Source organism: Pogoniulus pusillus, chromosome 24 (genome assembly GCF_015220805.1).
Source record: "Pogoniulus pusillus isolate bPogPus1 chromosome 24, bPogPus1.pri, whole genome shotgun sequence".
NCBI classification, from domain to species: Eukaryota; Metazoa; Chordata; class Aves; order Piciformes; family Lybiidae; genus Pogoniulus; species Pogoniulus pusillus.
Genome location: NC_087287.1, coordinates 1488709 through 1508400, shown reverse-complemented (window position 1 = coordinate 1508400; position 19692 = coordinate 1488709). Strand labels below are relative to the sequence as shown.

Sequence of the window (19692 nt, the reverse complement as noted above, 5' to 3'; positions counted from 1 at the left end):
TCCGCTCCGCCCCGCCCCGCTGCGCCCTTCCGACCAATCCCCGCCCCGCTCCGCCCCGCTCCGCGCCACGCCATTGGTGGAGCGCGCTCAACCCATGGGCTGAGGAGACGGCGTGGGGCCGCTTCTCGCTGCGTCCCGCCCCCGCGGGCAGCCGCGGCGCCGCCGGCCAGGGCATCGCCGCTGAGGGCGCGGCGGGTGGGGCCTGGCGCGGAGCAGCGGTGGGCGTCTGGCAGCAGAGTGGCTCCCACCGCAAGGGGAAGGCGCGGCAGCGGCTGTTCCCGTGAGAAGGTCCGATACAGCAGCGCGCTGCGGCCCGCGCTAGTCGCGGCTGGCATGGTTCGGTCACCGCGTGGGAAAGATCGCTAAAAAGAACAAATACTCGGAAAGAAAGGGAACTGACGAGCAAGGAGGCAGTTCAGTACAGACTAAACTTCGAATCCCATCTGTAGGGAGGCTGACGGCAGCAAAAAACGAGGGACATGAGGCAGAAGGTTGGACTCACAGGTTGGTGAGGAGTGGAAGGGACCTCTGCAGATGATCTACTCCAACACCCGTGAGCGCAGAATCGCCAATCACCCAGGAACGTGTCCAGGCCGCTTTGGAATGCCGCCGGAGACGGAGACTCCGCAACCTCTCTGACCAGTCTGTTCCAGTGCTCTGCCACCCGCAAAGGGAGAAACTTTTCCCTTTATCCCTCCTATGTTCCAGTTCATTGCCTCTTGGTCCTATCACTGGACAGCACCGTCTGGCTCCATCCTGACACTGGCCCTTGAGATATTTACAGGCATTAATGAGATCTCCACTCAGCCTCCTCCAGCTGAGCAGCCCCAGGTCTCTCAGCCTTTCCTCGTAAAGTAGATGCCTCAGTCCCTTGGCCTCATCATCTTGGTGGCTCTCCGCTGGACTCTTTCCAGTAGTTCCTTGTCCTTGAACCGGGGAAGACAGACCCTGTAAAGCCCTGTGCTGCCTTGGGGGTTGCAGCCTGAATGTTGCCTTGATGAGGTGAATAAGGCGCAAACCTCTGGACCCTGCTCCGGTTCCCTGCAGTCCTCGCTCTCTGAGCTTGTTCTGCAGGACCGCCTTTACGTGCCCGGCGCGGCAGCAGGACGCTTCGCCGGGAGAGCCGCACCGCGGCTGGGCGGCAGCGCTCAGCGGAGCCAGCGCTTGCTGCGCTGACGGGCGGGGAGCTGCTGCCGGCCCCACCGAACAGCCACCCGCAAACCGGCAGCCACTGGCGGGTACCGTGAGGAGCGGCTCTGTGCCGCCCCGGTACCGCCCCGGAAGCGGCAGGGGTAGGCGGCCGAGCCGCCATGGGCCGTGCGGTGACCGTAGCCACCTGCGCCCTCAACCAGTGGGCTCTGGATTTCGACGGCAACCTGCAGAGGATTTTGAGAAGTGAGTGGGGCGGCGGCATCGGCATCGGCATCGGCATGGGCTGGGTGCCCTGCAGAGCTCGCCGGCTGCCGCGGGAAGGGGCCTTCCCGCCGCGCCTTTCTCCTCAGCCGGCACCGGAGGCGGTGCCTGCTTGGTGCTGTCCGGTGCCCGGAGCCGCGGGGCCCCGTGTCCGAGGGAGGCCGGGCGGTGCAGGGCGGTCCTGAGCGTCTGGCTGATGCTTTTAATGCAACCCTCTTCCAGGTATCGACATCGCAAAGAGCAAAGGAGCCCGGTATCGGCTTGGTCCCGAGCTGGAAATCTGGTAGGAGCTTTGCTGGTTCTGCTTTGGGACCTTCCCAGGTACTTACTGAGGAGCTGAGGCTGGGAGGGGGATCAGCCATGCAGAACCTTAGCGCCGCTCGAAGCATCACTGAAAGCGTGTTAGCGCACAGAGAAGTGCAGCTGCAAGCACAGGCTTGGTTGCCTTCCCTTGGAAACATGGCTGGAAGTGGTAATTTGACCTGTTTCAGTGAGTCTTCCTGTGATGCTTCCAATTCTGCAGGCCCGCGCTGCTGCCTGTAGAAGGAAAATCCCAGCAATCCAGAGCTTTGAGTGCTGGCCATAGAGATGGCCTTGGCAGCGCTGCTTCTGCCTGTTCTGTGTAGACTGCCCATGTGCATGCAGTATCCCCTGGCTGAGGTACCTTTGGTCCCTTGGCTCTGGTGTGGATTTTGGCTGACTTTGTTGTTTGTGCTGTTTCTGTATGCAGTGGTTATGGCTGCTCGGATCACTACTATGAGTCTGACACACTCCTGCATTCATTTCAAGTTCTGGCAAAGCTTCTGGAGTCTCCAGCTACTCAAGATATCATCTGTGATGTGGGAATGTAAGTTTTACCTGTACATGTTCTAAAGGGGTAGGTCTCCAGGAGTGCTGCCTCTGCTGTGTTTCTGAGTTGCAAGGGCTCTGCACTAAATCTTTAAGCACATCTTAGAGTTGCACTACTTTCCCTTTTAATTACCATGGTGAGGACTGACATACGAAACCCTTTCTGAAAGGTATGCAGTGCAAAGATGGAAGTCTTTGCTTGAGCCCTTTTGGGACCCTTGAAGTAGATTCTGTAGCTTTTTAAATTTCATTTCACAGAATCACAGAATGGTTTAGGTTGGAAGGGACCTCAAAGCTCATCCAGTTCCAACCCCTCACCATAGGCAGGGACACCTCCCACTAGAACAGGGCACTCAATAACTCATCCAACCTGGCCTTGAACACCTCCAGGGAGGGAGCATCCACAACCTCCCTGGGCAACCTGTGCCGGTGTCTCACCACCCTCACTGGAAAGAATTTCTTCCTAGCATCCAGTTTCAATCTCCCCTCTGCCAATTTGAACCCATTACCCCTCATCCTCTCATTACAAGAGCTTGTCAATAGTCCCTCCCCAGCCTTCCTTTAGGCCCCCTTCAGATGCTGCAAGGCCACTCCAAGGTCTCCTGGAAGCCTTCTCCAGGCTGCAGAGGCCCAACTCTCTCAGCCTGTCCTCAGAGCAGAGCTGCTGCAGCCCTCTCAGCATCTTCATGTCCTCCTCTGGACTGGCTCCAACAGTTCCATGTCCTTCTTGTGCTGGGGGCTCTAGAACTGCACACAGGACTGCAGGTGGTGTCTGAGGAGAGCAGAGCAAAGGGGCAAAATCCCCTCCCTTGCCCTGCTACCCACACTACTCTTGCTGCAGCCCAGCACAGGGTTGCTGTCTGCAGGCTCCTGTTGAGCTTTTCATCAGCCCAGACTCCTAGGTCCTTTTCCTCAGGGCTGCTCTCAGCCATTCCCCACCCAGCCTGGAGTTGTGCTTGGGGTGCAGGACCTCACACTTGGCCTTGTTGAATGTCCTGAGGTTGGCCTACGCACATCTTTCCAGCCTGTCCAGGTCCCTCTGGATGGCATCCCTGCCCTCTATCAAGTTGACTGTGCCACACAGCTTGGTGCTATCTGCAGGCTTGCTGAGGGTTAGCCACTGGTGACTTTGCTCTCTATTTTCACAGGCCTGTTCTGCACAGAAATGTTCGCTACAACTGCCGAGTGATCTTTTTAAATAAGTAAGTGGCTCTGCATGTGTTGGGAGACAATACTTGAGTATGTCCTCTCAGAGACTTGTTTGGCCTTTAAGATCCTGCAGTGCTGTGTAGAGTGGTGTAGCTGCCTTCCTGTCTACTCAATTTTAGAAAGACAGCTCATGTTTTCCACTATCCTTTTTCCCTTTCTGAATTTGTAGAATCTAAATTTCCACTGCTTTCTGAAAGATTGCAGAAAGAAAAACCCTCTAAGTCTGCCAACAGGCACTTCAGAAACCCCTGTATGTAGTAGTTGTTTGATACACATCATCACAGGAAAGAGGGTTGGTGTCGGTGTTACTTAGTGTTGCCTGGCTGTACATCAGGACCTAACTCACACTTTCTGTTTTCCTTTATGTGTTAAGAAAAATTCTTCTCATTAGACCAAAAATATCACTGGCAAATGCAGGAAACTACAGGGAGCTCAGGTGGTTTACCCCATGGAGCAAAGCAAGGTAGGCTGGCTACTGTTAAGACTGGGTTTAAAACCACAGCTTGCTGCTTGCAGCCATGGCAAAAGGATTGACATCTCTTCAGCAATGCATCAGTGCTGCTGCAGGGTGCGCAGCAAGATGGAGTCAGCTGAGCTGCATAACTCAAGCTCAGTTATATTAAGTACAGTCAAACTCTGAACTGCTGAGCTGGAAGGAAAAGTGTGGCAGCATGCTGCTGCAGTCAGTGTAGTAGCATTGCTTTCCTTGTGCCCACTTCATAACTGCATGCAGTTGAGGGTTGGAGGGGCCTGTGTTTGCCTGCTCAGTTGCTGCTGCCCATTGGGTATGAGACTGGAGATCAGTGTGAAATGGTTGTCAGAATTCAGGATGAAGGCTGTATACCTTATGGTGCTGCATGATACACCTGGTGCTCATCTCTGATACCATGTGCTCATGCTTCAGTCAGGGAACGTTCTGACTTGATGGTCTCAGTAAAGTGCTTCTGAGAGACCCCTTGAGCATCTGTTCTAAGCCCAGTCAGTAGCAGATGAGTGCTGAGTTACTCATGTAGCAACGCTGCAAGAAAAGAAACATGGATTTGGTGTGTGACTGCACGGTGTGATCCTTGTTTGGTCCAGCTTATGGCTAGGATGGAGCAGTGTTTGCCAGACACTTCTGAACCTAAGTGGCACATTGCTCCTTTACAGCCTCTTCATACACAGTCCTGTACAGCTGAAATACATGTCCTCAATCAGTGTTAGAAGGTGACAGAATGTGGAGATGAGAATTGGGTTTTATGCTGTGATTGACTTAATGATGTTTTCACAACCTATAAACCTGCTTTAGGCAAGTGGAGGAGTATTTTCTGCCCAGGATAATTCAGGAGGTGACTGAACAGGTAAGTTTTTAAAGAACTTCCATTTTCTTTTCTGCCTTTAACATCTTCCAGATCCAGCAATTGAAATGAACAGGATTTGTGGCATGAGAGTGGTAGTACACCAAATTCTGCTGTCAGTCACGTTGGAGATTGCTAGATTTCAGTGATAGTGCTCAGCTCCATTAAAGGAGAGCACAGTTTAACCCTGCTTGGTGTTAGTATTTGGCAGCAAAACAAGTCATTTTTAAATTAGCCTCATTTACTTATGCAGGAGCTTCTTTGCCTTATTTTGCAAGTTGTGGTCTTGAGTTTTTCTGTGCTAAGGCAAGAAATGAGTATGTGTTCTGAGGTAGAAAAAAGAATAAAGCAATGTTTAAACTCCTTGGTTGAGAGGTCTGAATATTAGGCTATTTCCCACTAAAGCATGAGTGAGAGTCCTAGCAAATGACAGTCTCTGTTTTCTTTAATCCCAGAGCAGTTTTCCTGCCTTTCAACAAAGCACTGGATCTGAATAGTACTGGAATTCCAACACAGAATTTCAGCACAGTTCAGAGATTAGCAGTTTAGAGCTTTTTATTGTACTTAAACTTGGCATAAAATGAAGGAGGATGTGCTGTGCTTGATGCTGTGTCACTCGTCCCACAGAACTGAGTATACCACTTCATATTTGTTCTTACATTTGTCGTTAACTTTCTGAATGGGACAGATTCTTCTATGACCTGTTTGTCAGGATGTTCTTGCTTTCTCTCAGGAAACTGTTCCTTTTGGGGATGCAGTGCTAGCCACCAGAGATACCTGCCTAGGGGCAGAAATATGTGAAGAGCTCTGGGCACCAAACAGGTAAGGGGGAAGAGGAAATAGACAGGAAACTAAAACATAACCCTGGGCCTGCCTCAAATAAATGTGTTATTCCAGCTAGTGTGTCTTCCAGAGAGTGTCAGTGGACTAGAAGACAATTGGCAACAATAAATCCATCACAGGAAGGATTTAACTAGACTAGTGCAGGGTAGCAAAGTAAGTTTAGGAACTTAAGTGGAATTCATTTGAAGGAGAAGGTAGGAGAGAAATACAGAAAAGCTGAACGAGGCAAATGAGTGCTCACATTTCAGATACTGGCCAGCTTTTAGTTCAACCAGAGGTTGAAATGTCCTCTCTGGACCCATCTCTGTGACTTGATCTGTGGTCAAAGTGACAGCTATTGTGTGTTGGCAGTTTTGTCTAGCAGTTGTAATCCCCTGTTTGTCCCAGTTCTGTGCCTTGTCTTTACAGTTCCAGAGCCCTGTTAGGACTTTTTCTTTTATTTTCTTTATTCTTTTTATCTGCAGCTTTGGCCAATCCCTCTTTTTTTGAGACCCAGGCTCCTACAGAGTAAAAGTAGTTATCATCTCATGAGCAAAAGCCCTTCTGCCCTCTGCAGTCACTGTAGGTCTTTGACAGAAGAGTCAGGCAGTGCAAGAAGAGAGGTGTTTCGGAGAGTGCTTTCCTCGTTCGAGCTGAGACACATAGAAAACTGACAGTGACACAGATGTTTTTATTTGTCAGTGGTCTGAAATGATACCTGCAGTGTTCACAGCATAGTATTGCCAGCCAGATTGTTTTTCTACCTCTTGCTCTGACAGCCCTCACATTGAGATGGGTCTTGATGGTGTGGAAATCTTCACTAACTCTTCAGGGAGTCACCACGTGCTGCGCAAGGCTCACACCCGAGTGGATTTAGTCAATTCTGCCACAGCAAAGGTATACACTTGCAAGAAGTGGGGGTTTTGTTAGGGGCCCCAGTTTTCTTACTTAAAATGCATTGTTCTTCTCTGAAATTTCTGTGTATCTTAAAGAAAGCATGTAGTTGTTAGCCTGGGAACCTGCCTAGCAGTGATGGGAGCAAACCCAAAGAAATGGATGTGCTGTGAAGGAAGTTGAATCTGTCCAGCTGCTTTGTGATTGCAACATAGAGAGCTTTGCTTGCATTTAACAGTGTTTGCTCTGCGCCCAGGTAGCCAGACACAGCTTCTGTCACCATCTTTCTGCTTTTCTCAAGCTCACTTGGAACTTAGAATTCCAATGTAGAAGTGCAGCCCAGGGAACTACCCTTGTTAATAACAGGAGACTTCTGTCTCCCAACAGTGTGAGAGGGATGGAGCTCACTTTCTGTATTGGCTTATATAATTGCTTGCTTCTGCCGTGTATAGAATCATGGAATGGCTCAAGTTGGAAGGGGCCTCAGAGATCATCTACTCCAACCTCTCCACCATGAGCAGGGGTGCCTCTCAATTAGACTCGGTTGCTCAAGGCTTCAATCAACGTGGCCTTAGACAGCCCCAGGGAGGGGACATGCACAGCCTCCCTGGGCAGCCTATCCTAGAGTCTCACCACCCTTGTACTGAAGAACTTCTTCCTACGACCCAGTCTATCCCATGCCAAGTGCTTTTTCAAATGACAAGGAAGTCCCAGCTGTAAATCATTCACAGTGCAAAGGCAGACCAGAGGGCAGGAACGGAGAAGTAACTTTTTTGTCTTTTAGCACTCTGTCAGGTGCTGCATTCTGAAAAGCACTTTTGTCTCTGTGTGTTTGTTTTCCTCCCAGAATGGTGGAATTTATGTTCTAGCTAACCAGAAGGGCTGCGATGGTGATCGTCTCTATTACGACGGCTGTGCCATGATTTCCCTGAACGGAGAGACAATTGCCCAAGGATCCCAGTTTTCACTGGATGATGTGGTAATGTACTCATCTAGAGCTGCTTGGGACACCTGAAGTTACAGGCACAGAATCAGAGTGCTCTGGTTTGGAAGAGACCTCCAAAGGTCGTCCAGTCCAACCCCCTGCAGTCAGAAGGGACATTCTCCACAAGAGCCTTGTCCAGCCTCACCTTGAACATCTCCAGGGATGAGGCCTCAACTGCCTCCCTGGGCAACCTGTTGCAGTGTTCCTGCACTCTCCTGGTGCAGAACTTGTACCTCACATCCAATCTAAATCTGCTCTGCTCTCATTTCAAACCATTGTCTTCATCCTGTCCCTCCAGGCCTTTGCAAACAGTCCCTCTGTAGCCCACTTCAGCTACTGCCAGGCTGCTCTTAGGTCTGTCTGGAGCCTTCTCTTCTCCAGGCTGAACACCCTGAGCTCCCTCAGCCTGTCCTCATAGCAGAGGTGCTCCAGGCCCATGATCATTTTAGTGGCCCTCCTCTGGACCTGCTCCCTCAGGTCCATGCCCTTCCTGTTTTGGATATTGTTGGACAAATGTTATTGGCCAAATTGGTAAGGCTGAATTTATGCTCAACCCTTTCCAGACTCTGGGCTCAGCTACCTCACAAGTGCTGTAGACTTGTTGTGGGTCATGTGTGTGCTGGTGTCTCCAGTGAAGGGAGCCAGCTGTGCTCACCTGGTGATGCAGCAGTTCTGCTGAGTCAGCAGTGACTTGGGAAGTGAGTCTGGAAGTCTCTTTGAAGGAAGTTAAGTGCTTTATCCTTACTTGGGGCTTCTGGTAGTCGAGGCCTGTCAGATGTTTGTTGTTTGTCTGCTTGTGTATTAGCCTAATGCTGAAAGCCCTTCCACAGGAGGTGCTGGTTGCCACTCTGGACTTGGAGGATGTTCGGAGTTACAGAGCAGAGATTTCATCTCGGAACTTAGCGGTAAGAGTTCTTGGTGGAGCTTAGCTTTGTGAACTCTGCCAGCTTTGAACAGCATTTGCTCCTCTTGATTTTCACAGCATTCCATAGAGTTGCTGTTTTCTAGCTGCCTTAATACTTATGCCTTCCCAATTCTTCTGTTCTATTGCTTAGGCAAGTAAAGTGAATCCTTATCCCAGGGTAAAAGTGAATTTTGCCCTGTCGTGCTCTGCTGATGTAGCTGTGCCTACTTGCATGCCAATCCAGTGGAGACATCACAGTCCTGAGGAGGAGATCAGGTAAGCACATACTGCTTGGAACCACCAACAAAAATATTAGAGCTCAAACTATAAAAAGAGGTAAACATAAGATATGGTTTATATGTGAGTAAATAAAGTGTCTAATTGGAAGCCCACAGTGAATATGTTGACTTGTTTAGGTCTTGTTCCATAACCCTCTTGGAATAAGCATGTTCTGTGATTTCAGCCTTGGCCCTGCATGCTGGCTTTGGGACTATCTAAGGCGTAGCAAGCAGGTAAGAAGAGCTGGTTTTGATCCTTGCCCCCTTCTGTGCCACAGGGGCAGCACGCTGCTGTCCTGTGCTGCTGCTTCTGCAAAGTGAGGCTAGGCCTAGGTGCAAGGTTTGAGGTTTTCACTGGTAGCTCGTTCACACTTAAAACCTCTGTGCAGTGTGGCTTTAGTGTGTTCTGCAGACCTCTCCTTAGGAATCCTGCTGTCTCAGAAAGCAACATCCAACTCACCTGAAAGAGGAGATCTCTTTTGCTTTGAAACTCTGTCTGTTGAGGATGGAAAATAGTTTAACAGCATAATGAAGGTGTTTCAAAGAAGCAGAGTGAGATGAATGAGTAATTCAGCTTAACAGTGAAATGTACATGGAACACTGAATTCATGTTATTAGCTCTTCTGTCGTAGGAGAGGGTGAAGACCTACTGGAAGTTTCCATAGCCAAAGGGTATACACTGACTACTTGGTTGATTACAGAGTCAGTGCGAGTTGAAGAGGGTTTGGTAGGGCTGGTTGGTTTGTTTCCTCCAGCAGAACTTAAGCAGGCTTGAACAGTGCATGTGGAGTTATTTTACAGGGGTTTGACAGTGTTTCTGAATGGTACAATACATCTTTTTTCTGATTGTGCTCTTTGCAACATCTTCCTTGCTGTGTTTTCAAGGCAGGATTTCTCCTCCCTCTTAGTGGTGGGATTGACAGCTCTGCCACAGCTTGCATAGTGTACTCCATGTGCCACCAGGTTTGCCTGGCAGTCAGGAATGGAAGTAAGTAGACGTGTGTTTGGCTAATGCTTATGGACAAGTTCATGTTAGCTGGTGCAATAGATGCAGCCGGAGACTCTTGCCCAGTTGTTCTTTGTGTCTCTTCAGAAATGCAACTAAAAATGTGATTGGAACTGGGTGATCCTTGAGGTCCCTTCTAAGCTAAACCATTCTATGATTCTGTATTCCAGACAGCAGGAGCACAACAGTACCCACTCCTGCCGTGTGCCTCTTGCTTTACCCACAGATGCAGATGTGCTGGCTGATGCACGCAGGATTGTGAATGATGAGACCTACGTCCCCGAGGAGCCAAGGGAGCTCTGCAAACGTGTCTTTACCACCTGCTACATGGCCAGTGAGAACTCCTCCCAGGATACCTGCAACAGGGCTAAACTGCTGGCTGAGCAAATAGGCAGGTACAGGTGGGAAGGTGCTGGGAACAGAATGATGTTCTGGCAAAGACTTTCAAACTCTAAAATGGGGAGAAATAGGAGAGGGGTAGTAGGTGTGGTGAGCAGCAGTGTTGCAGACATGGAATGTGTAAATGTGAGGCAAACCTAGAAGCATTTGGTGAAGGACATGGAATTGCCCTGCAAGGTGTTGCTCTTACCTAAGTCTTTTTCATACCAGATCTGAGATGGTAGCAGCCTTAAAGCATTGTTTCACGTCGGGGGTGGTGGTGGTGTCTTTTCAAAAGCTGTTTTCTGTGGTCAGATTGTGCTAGCTGAGTCACTTCTGTTTGACTTCTTCTCAGCTATCACATCAACCTGAACATAGATGTGGCTGTGAAAGCTGTCGTGGGAATTTTCAGCATGGTGACAGGTCGAACTCCTCGCTTTGCTGCCTGTGGAGGGAGCAGCAGAGAAAACCTGGCACTCCAGAACGTGCAGGTGTGTTTCCTGTGGGCTGGATCAGGTCAGACCTTTTTGCTCTTTTGGTTTTTTTTTCTCCTGAAAGAGTGTGAAACAGTAAAGCAGCAAAATGGGCCCTTCCCTTGAGCTGCTGTGAAAAGCTGAGCTTGTTGCTGTGTGTCCCTGAAGATTCATGGGCTTTCAAGAGATGCTTCTCTGCAGCAAGCATCTATGATCCCACCTAGATTCTTCACAGAGTGGTTTAGATTGGAAGTGGCCTTGAAAAGATCATCTACTTCCAACCTCCTCTGCCATAGGCAGGAACACCTCCCACCAGCCCAAGTTGCTCAAGGCCTCATCCAGCTTGGCCTTGAACATCTCCAGGGAGGAGACATCCACAACCTCCCTGGACAACCTCTTCCAGTGACTCATCACCCTCACTGCAAAGAATTTCTTCCTAGTCTCCAGTTCAAATCTCCCTTCTTCCAGCTTCAATTCATTCCCTCTCATCCTATCACTACAAGCCCTTGTGAAAAATCTCTCCCCAGCTTTCCTGTAGGCCACTTCAAGTACTGGAGGGCCACTGTGAGGTCTCCTCAGAGCTGTCTTGTCTTTAAGGTGTGTTCCAACCCACACCATTGTGTGAGACTTGAGTTCATCTTTCTTCCTCTGCTATTACTGAAGAAATCAAGCTGTCCCTTCTGGAGTCAAACATTGAATCCTTTTAATCGGCTTTCAGTGGTGGGATAGGAGCTTGGTGATTTGCTTAACATCACACAGAACTGCAGCTAGAGCTGGAGGCTGAATCTGAGGTCTCTTTGGTATGGTTATCATCCAACAAAGTGTTGCATTTCAGAATGGGGGCAAAAGCAAAGGGAGCTTTTTACAGATTTTGGGCAAATAAATCCCTGTAGTCTAATACCATGACAGAATGCTGTGGGCAGGTGCTTTGTTTGCATGCTTCATCCCTCATGGTTCCTTATTAATGCTCATTGGAGGTAGAAAATGGCAACCAGTCCCCATCCTGCCCTTGAGAGTAGAATAAACTTGCTCTGTGGTGTGATTCTGTGGCAGCAGTGGGTACTGAACCTGGCTTTCCTACACATTTGGCATCTTCTGCACAAGCCCATTCTTGCAGCATCACTTACCCCTCCTGTACTTAGTTCTTCGTTGGTTTGTGCAGGGAGTCGCCTGGGGAGGGAGTCTTCTGCCTGGTGGATTTGCTGTAGTTCTCGTTCTGCTTTGCAGGCCAGAATAAGAATGGTCCTTGCCTACCTGTTCGCTCAGCTGACGCTGTGGACTCGGGGGATACCAGGAGGACTGCTGGTGCTAGGGTCAGCCAATGTGGACGAGAGGTTGGTGAAAGACAGGAATCTAAACCCAGACGAGCTGGGAGCAGGTCACTGCATTTCTTTGCAGCTCTATCAAATCCTGGGGTGGGTGATTGGCCAGAAAAGGTAACAAGCTAAGCCTAGACTGGTATGCTGAAGTGATGAGAGTAGCTGGGCTGGCCCGAATGGACAATGATCTGTGTTTCAGAAGCTGAGCCAAAGTATTGTCACAGCTTTGCACTAAAACGGTGCTCTTCCCCTGGCTGTTTGCAGCAGAACTTGCCTGAGCACTTGCCAGGTTAACTTTCCAGTCTGGTGTCTGTGGGATTTTCAGCTGGTGGATTCTGAGTCAGACTGTGACCTCTGAGTTGAAAACCAGATTCTGAAAATCTGGAGGACTGTTACTGGAGCTGACTGCTGGAGGATTAAAGCAGTCCCCTGAAGCTTGTGGGACCGCTAACCTGTGAGAGCAGCCGATTCTGTGGCTGTTTGGTGGGGTTATTTTTCAGCTGGTCAGGACAACACTTGAGCTGTTTCACATCAGGTATATTAGGCTAGAGCACGGGCTCGAATCCTTTCAAGGATTGTCTTCCCCCTCCTGGCAGTTCCGTGGCCATGCAGTAGTCTGGTGTGGGTGAACACGTTTGTCTCACACGTGCAGACACATGAACTCTGCAGTCTGTGTCTCCCTGCCTGTGTGCTGCACGGGTGCTGCCTGCAGCCCAAGTGATGAGGAGCTGCGTGCGGTCCATCAGCGGCTGCTGTCTCCTCTCTTGCGCAGTCTCCGTGGCTACCTGACCAAGTACGACTGCTCCAGCGCCGACATCAATCCTATCGGTGGGGTCAGCAAAACTGATCTGAAGAACTTCATTCAGTACTGCATTGAAAATTTTCAGCTCACAGCCCTCCGAAGGTGAGTGCTGAAGCTGTGGTACTTAGTGGCTGTATTTGTGTGAGAGTGGTGAGAGCCTGGGATGGGCTGCCCAGGGAGGTGGTTGAGGCCCCATCCCTGGAGGTGTTTAAGGCCAGGCTGGATGAGGCTGTGGCCAGCCTGCTCTAGGGTAGAATGTCCCTGCCCGTGGCAGGAGGGTTGGAATTGGATGATCCTTGTGGTCCCTTCCAGCCCTGACTGATTTTGTGACTCTGTGGACTGCACAGTTTGGTTTTCTCTGCTAACAGAGCTACGCTGCAGTAATGTTGCAAATGCTGATAAAGGAAAGCATCCTGCACACCCCTGTGCTCTTAAATGTTGTCTGTGATCACACAGTGTCAACTGCTGGGAGCTGAAATGCTGCCAGTCTTAGGAGTTACTGCAGGCAACATTGGTGTTAATTCCACTGAAGGAAGTGCTTTATGTCCCAGGTATAAAGCATTGCTTTTTAAGCCTGGAACAGCCTGCAAGTAGCACTTCTCTCGAGATCCCTCACTCTTCAGCAGCTTCTGCCCTGACAAAGTTTGGAACATGTGATTTGTAACAAATCAGACTGGACAGAACCTGTGCTTTTCCCTTCTTCTTACAGTATCATGTCAGCTCCTCCCACGGCAGAGTTAGAGCCTCTGGTGGATGGACAAGTGGCTCAAACTGATGAGGTAATGGGCAGTGACTTTAAAATCCTCTGGTGAGCTTTATCCCCCAGTCTGTGTTTTGTCTGATGATTGCACTTCTGCTCTTCAGTGTAGCTGTGCCAATTGACAAGCATGTTGTCATCAGGCATAAGGCTGCTGGCAAGGCACTGAGCATCCCACACCAGCCTCACCCCTGTTGACAGCAGTTTCCAAAGCAGCACATTAACTATTTTTTGGGAGGATGGTATATTTGGGACATTTGGAAGGATGAGTGTTCTGAAATTCAATTCTTAATACCAAAAGAGTCAGTCAGGGATACTGCTGTTAAAATGACTGCTGGTGGAACCCTTCCTTCTCCCCCAAACCTTCCCTGCTCTCCACTTGGGAAAGAGAGGACTGGTGAGCCTGACAACTGCCTTTGAGGAGTGATGGATATTTAACTGTAGGGTTGGTGAGACCTCACCTGCAGTGCTGCGTTCACCTTTGGAGCCCTCAACACAGCAAGGACATGGACCTGATGGAGCAGGTCCAGAGGAAGGTGACAAAAATGGTCAGGGTTTGGAGCAACTCTGCTCTGAGGGAGCTGGGGGTGTTCAGCCTGGAGAAGAGAAGGCTCCAGGCAGACCTAACAGCAGCCTGCCAGTACCTGAAGGGGCTACAAGAAGGCTGCAGAGGGACTGTGTGCAAAGGCCTGGAGGGACAGGATGAAGACAGTGGTTTGTAATGAGAGCAGAGCAGATTTAGATTGGATGTTAGCAACAAGTTCTGCACCATGAGGCTGCTGGAACACTGCAGCAGGTTGCCCAGGGAGGTGGTTGAGGCCCCATCCCTGGAGATATTCAAGGTGAGGCTGGAGAAGGCTATGAGCAAGCTGCTCTTGTGGAGGTTGTCCCTTCTGACTGCAGGGGGGTTGGACTGGATGAGCTTTGAAGGTCACTTGCAACACCTACCACTCTGTGATTACTGTGTCTGTCTTTTTGATCATTGGCAATTTCATTTTGGCATTCCTTTGGGTTATTGTACTTGCTCCATGGAACTGTTCACTCTAGTTTGCACAACGAAGACTTTCAGTGACTTCCTGTGTGTGTGATTTCAGGTGGATATGGGGATGACATATGCAGAGCTCTCAATCTATGGCAAATTAAGAAAAATTGCCAAGGCTGGACCATACAGTATGTTCTGTAAGCTGATTAATATGTGGAAGGAAGTCTGTACTCCAAGAGAGGTAACACACACACAAAAAACCCCAAACTCATTTCATCTGTGTAATGTCTTAGCCAAAACAGAGTATGTCTGGAGAGAGATCAAGCAGGGCTCCTTCAAACTCAGAGAGTTTATGTTTTCTGTGTTTAGAGATTGTTCTACAGAATATACTGGAAAAACTGGTAGGCATCTGTGAAAAGAAGGGAGCTTGCTGTTTGCAGTGAACATTGTTACAATAGCAGTTGGGTAATGTGAAAACAAATTGCCTCAGAGCTATTCCTGCAGGGAGAATTGTCTTCTGACCTATCATGGCTAGCTGCTCTAGAAGCCTGTGGCTATGTGTTCTGAGACAGGAAGAGGCTCTTGCTTTGCCCCACAGCCTACACTGCAGGAGTATCTGCTTTGCTGTTAGGCAGTTCTTCCCTTCTTGCACAGAGAGGAAAAACTCCAGGTTGTCACCTGAGTTGCAGAGCCAAGTGCTTGCTGCTAGATTTTGTCATTTTTCACAAGGCACTTCTTTACTGGTAGGTGATAGGTGCAGAGACCAAGGTAGAGTCTGAAACTGGTCCTAAACGCCTCTGCCAGGCAGGGTCATCCACAGTGTATCATACCAGTAGTAGCAGATAACGTATGTCAGTGTTAACAGAAAAAATGGCTGTGTAAGCTGGAACACAGCCTCCAGAATCCTGTTCTCCTCTTGAGAACCTTCATCTGAGTCAAAGCTTTATTCTTTGTACACCAGGTGGCATCAAAGGTCAAGCATTTCTTCAGGATGTACTCCGTGAACAGACATAAAATGACCACTCTCACTCCGTCCTACCACGCCGAGAACTACAGTCCAGATGACAACCGCTTTGACCTGAGGCCCTTCCTGTATAACACCGCTTGGTCCTGGCAGTTTAGGTGCATAGATAAACAGGTAAAGGCCCTCTGCTGCTTCTCTGGGGTCATGTTTAAAGCCCTTGCCGTGCGACGAGCCCAGCTGCAGTGCATCCCCAGGAAAACACAGCTAACTACTCTCTTACTCAGGAGAAGAGTTTAACACAGAGCTAACTGTGGTAATTCTTCTCCCGTGGCTGTGAGGCTAAGAATTCTGGTTTCAGGGTAGCCTGTGTTGGTGTTGCCACTAAGTGTGGCTTGTTATTTCTCTAAGAAAGTGTGAAGAGAAAAAAGACCCAAGAGAGAATGTATGTACTGAGGCCCGAAGCTAACAGGTGTGCCTGTGCTCATGAAGTCTTGTGCTGATGTTTCAGTTTCAGTTCAGGACCTGTCTGAAGGGATCTGTTTAATTGCAGGATTAAGGCTTGACCTACATCTGTGTGGGAAAAGCAAGCAAGAGGCAGCAATTCATTGTGAATGCTTCTCCCACCTGCTTCTGCAACAATTCCTTTCCTGAACCTTCAGCTCAGTTGACTCAGAAGCACGTGTTTGCTCAAACACAGCAGTGGTACAGTGCTCACTATGAGCCCTGGGAGGGGTAGAGGGCTTGAGCCCCAAGCTAAAGCTTTTTGTAGTTTCAGTCACACCTTTGGTGTAGTTTTAATGCATTTTCTTTATGGCAGAAATGCTGGGCTGAAGAATTTTAGCACCTTGGGAGTGTTTTCTGCCAGGGATTTTACACCTCAGTTGCTTTTAAGAATATGTTTATATATGTAATAAAATATTAATTCCCTCATCTGTGAAGTGCCAGACATGCTGTAATAGTGGTTTATTGCCTTGAAACCTAGGGTAAGAGCTGCCACGTGCAGTGCGTTTGTACAGCTCTGAATGGTGGTGCTTTTTCTGCCGTTTGGGACTCTCTCCCACTGAAGCCCAGGACAAAAGTTCTTTGGGTCTCAGTGAGAGCTGGGTACAATATTTTTGTAGGACCTGGACCAAAATGTAATCATTTTATGCTTACAGTAAATGTGATTAACGTTTGTTGTAATGATCCAGGTTGTTGCTACACTCTTCCACTGGGTTTGTGTGTCACAGCAGCTGTGCTGTGCGAGCGTACTAACTGTTGCAGCTAACTCCTGGGAGCCAAGTGTGGGGAAAAATCTCTTAGGTAGGCAACACTAACCCGAGGTGATCAAGTTCAGCAGCAACCTGAACCCATAACTCATTGTTATGAGTAGCTTTCTGCAGGACTGGCAAACAGCAGCTTGCAATAATGTGAGCCACATCTACCCTGTTGAAGAAGGGCCTTGCTCTAAGGGTTTCCACTTGCTGTGCAGACCGTAACGCAGAAGACAATCACTCTCTAGGGCAATGTGTCACTGATAATTATGCTTCTGGGACTTCATCTGCACTTGAGGTTTTTCTGGCACAGAAACAGGTCTGTGAAAGTAAGGCAGAAAGTCTAAATGAGATGAAAAGCACCTTGAGTTAGGTAATGCCAGGTTTTCCCTCGGAAGAGTCATGTTACAGCTCAAGCTCATTTGGGAAGGGAAACAGTCTGGAATGCTAATGATACAGAAATCTGGCTTTGTGGAAAGTACTTCTGTGCTTTGGATATTTGCAGCTCCACTCTTCTAAGTGCTAAATTCCCTCTGCAGAAGGAACAGGGCTAAGAGGAAGCTGAGATCATAGCGTTTGCTGGGAATTGCCAGATTTGCCCTTGGAGTTTTAATGTCATTCATCCCTCCCTAGCTGGAGCTTCCACTTGGGTGATGAGATTTCTAGTGCTTTAGAGCAGCCCTAGGAACTGCAGTCTGAAGTAAAGGGTGTGCATTCAGAGCATGTACTTCCACAGTTTCTAGGTGCCAAAATGTTCTCTGGGTTTCAGTAGCTGGCACAATTTGCAGGAGCTGTGCTGTAGCTCCGAAGAAAGCTGGCACACCTACTCCCAGTGTCACACCACAAAATTGTCTGCTTTTGGCCAAACCAAGAGATGATCAACCCAAGTATCTTTGTGTACCTCTTTCACAACCAGTGGCAGATGCTGAAGGAAGAACCTAAGAATGGGGAACTCACAGTATGACCTTCCCTGTTATGCCCATAGGTTTGGGGAACACAGAACTGAGTTTTCCAGAGATCAAGTGCAGAACATTGTGTGCTCTTGCTCTGTCCTCCGTGAGTTTACAGAGCCCTTTCTGAAACTATTCACAGTGTGAGTCCTAACAACAGCTTAACTTAATACAAAGTAATTCCTCTTCTTTAGACCAGTGAAGGTCACTTACGTAAAATTCTATGTGTGCGTGGAAAGCCTTTCCTGTGTTTGTTCCAATTGTTCTAGGCTCTCTGGTATGGGCAGGGTTCCAGATTAGGGAGTGATCTGATCCGACAGCTCCCTCCCCATGTCACTCCTGGCTTCTAGAATGGCCTTGGTGCTGTCTCGCTCCTTGGTCAGCTAAATTAAATCACCAAACCGAGAAAAAGGAGGGAAACTGGGAGCATGCAGCTGAGGGGAGGGTAACAGGGTGGGTGGGAAGAAAGTCAGACGTGTTTTGACTGTAACTAACACCCCGTCCAGCTCAGTTGTCCTCTAATGTGTATCCCACTGTCAGCTCCTGGTAACTCTGGGGCTCTAGACTGTTCTGTGATGGGAATCTGAACAGACAGCAGGCATTCAACGCAAACTCACTTTTACTCTTGAATCGGTTTCCTTTTTGCTTGCAGGTATCCAAGCTGGAAGAAAAGGAAGGAGTTTCTCTAGCTGAAGATGTGGACTGATTTGCTGACTTGCTTAACTGCTCATTTGCTCAGCAGAATGTTCAAAACTGGAGCACTCTGTGATGAGGAACCAAACAGCTGTTGAGATGAGCACTGTAAATGGTACTGTAATCAGGTCTATGTTTTTAATTGACTCCCAGTTTCATTCCGAATGTATTGAGGCCATCCTTTGGCTAAGGAATAATTAAGGATTCTCTTCCACTACTTAACTGCCTTTAATTAAAAACATATGGATAAGCCCATCAATCATAAATAAATACAGGGTAGTCTTGTGAAAGCAACAATGCACACAAATAGTTATGTTTGGGTATGATTTTAGAGCATCAGCTGGAAGTGTAAGATGTTAGCAGGTCTGGCATGTGCTGTTGGGGGGGAAACTCATTTGACTCTGCAATAAACTTGTAATTTTATGATGCTGATTGATTCAGTTATTACTTGATGTATTTTATTTTGTTTATCCACACTGGCTGTGTGGTCTACAGAGTGCCCAGTGTCTTGAATGGCCACAGAAGCTATTAGAAGCGTGTCTAACTTGAAGCAAGTGAGCAATCTCCTTTTTAGCAGGGTCCAAAGTGGACTTCATCTTCATGTTTTGTATCTTTTTGCTGTGTGTGTCAACTTTAAAATCTCTGACTTGTATTTCTCAGAGAGGATTGATATCTTCATCAGCATCTTCAGGAACTGCTGAATTGTTTTTGCTCTCCCAGATCCTCATCTGTGTTAGAAGGGTTTTGAATAAAGCTAGCATGATGTCTTCTCTCCTGGGGCTTTTGATGCTTAAGGATAACTGACTCTACCTCGAATGCCTTCTGGTATCTTTTCTGTGCAAGACATGAGGCACAAGTTTGGTATCCACACAACTGCTGTTATTCCTCTATGCTCTGGTGCCACCAGCAGAGGGCGCTGCCCTCTGTTTTCCTACCGTCCGCTGTAAACCTGCCCTGGTGCAGCGTGAGGCTGTTCGCTCTTGTCCCGTCACTCGTTCCGAGGGAGGAGAGCCCACCCGTCACCCGGCTCCGGCCTCCCTCAGGGGATTGAGACACCTCAGCCTCTTCTCCGGGTTTAACGGCCCTAGGGCGCTCAGCTGTTCCTCACCAGCCCTCTTCTCCAGCCCCTCTACCGGCTTTACTGCCTTTCTCTGGCCCCGCTCCAGCCCCTCAACGTCCTGCTTGCGCTGAGGGCACAGAAACTGAACCCAGTGTTGCAGCTGCGACCTCAGCAGCGCTGAGCACCGGCGCCAACCGCAGCCCTCGCCACACGATCTCGCACAAGCGTGCCAGGGCGCAGCACAGTGACCGCGGCGGCGGCAGCAGCCCCGCGGCCGGGGAGGGGCGGTGGGAGGGGCGGTGGGAGGGGCCCCGCTCCCGCCCGCCCCCGCGGCCGGTCACGTGCAGCGGGCGGTGCCGCCGCG

At 49.1% G+C, this 19692-nt stretch overlaps 1 protein-coding gene across 1 annotated transcript; it reads left to right on the top strand.

Moving 5' to 3' along the window:
- The first annotated feature begins 1100 nt into the window (after positions 1-1100).
- On the top strand, positions 1101-19040 carry NADSYN1 (NAD synthetase 1). Its single transcript, XM_064163038.1, has 21 exons — positions 1101-1395; positions 1636-1696; positions 2144-2260; positions 3411-3464; positions 3845-3934; positions 4760-4811; positions 5542-5630; positions 6410-6527; positions 7372-7503; positions 8340-8414; positions 8565-8689; positions 8877-8925; positions 9577-9679; positions 9924-10092; positions 10431-10566; positions 11776-11882; positions 12640-12771; positions 13379-13448; positions 14521-14649; positions 15370-15546; positions 18228-19040. The coding sequence occupies exons 1-21, from the start codon at positions 1311-1313 to the stop codon at positions 18279-18281; spliced, it is 2124 nt and encodes a 707-aa protein (XP_064019108.1). The 5' UTR covers positions 1101-1310; the 3' UTR covers positions 18282-19040.
- Positions 19041-19692: the final 652 nt, after the last annotated feature.

Coding starts and splice junctions, on each gene's coding strand:
- NADSYN1 (XM_064163038.1), top strand. CDS start 1,311: ATGGGCCGTGCGGTGACCGTAGCCACCTGCGCCCTCAACCAGTGGGCT. Junction 1,396..1,635: donor CCTGCAGAGGATTTTGAGAA/GTGAGTGGGGCG, acceptor ACCCTCTTCCAG/GTATCGACATCGCAAAGAGC. Junction 11,883..12,639: donor TCAGCCAATGTGGACGAGAG/GTTGGTGAAAGA, acceptor TCTCTTGCGCAG/TCTCCGTGGCTACCTGACCA.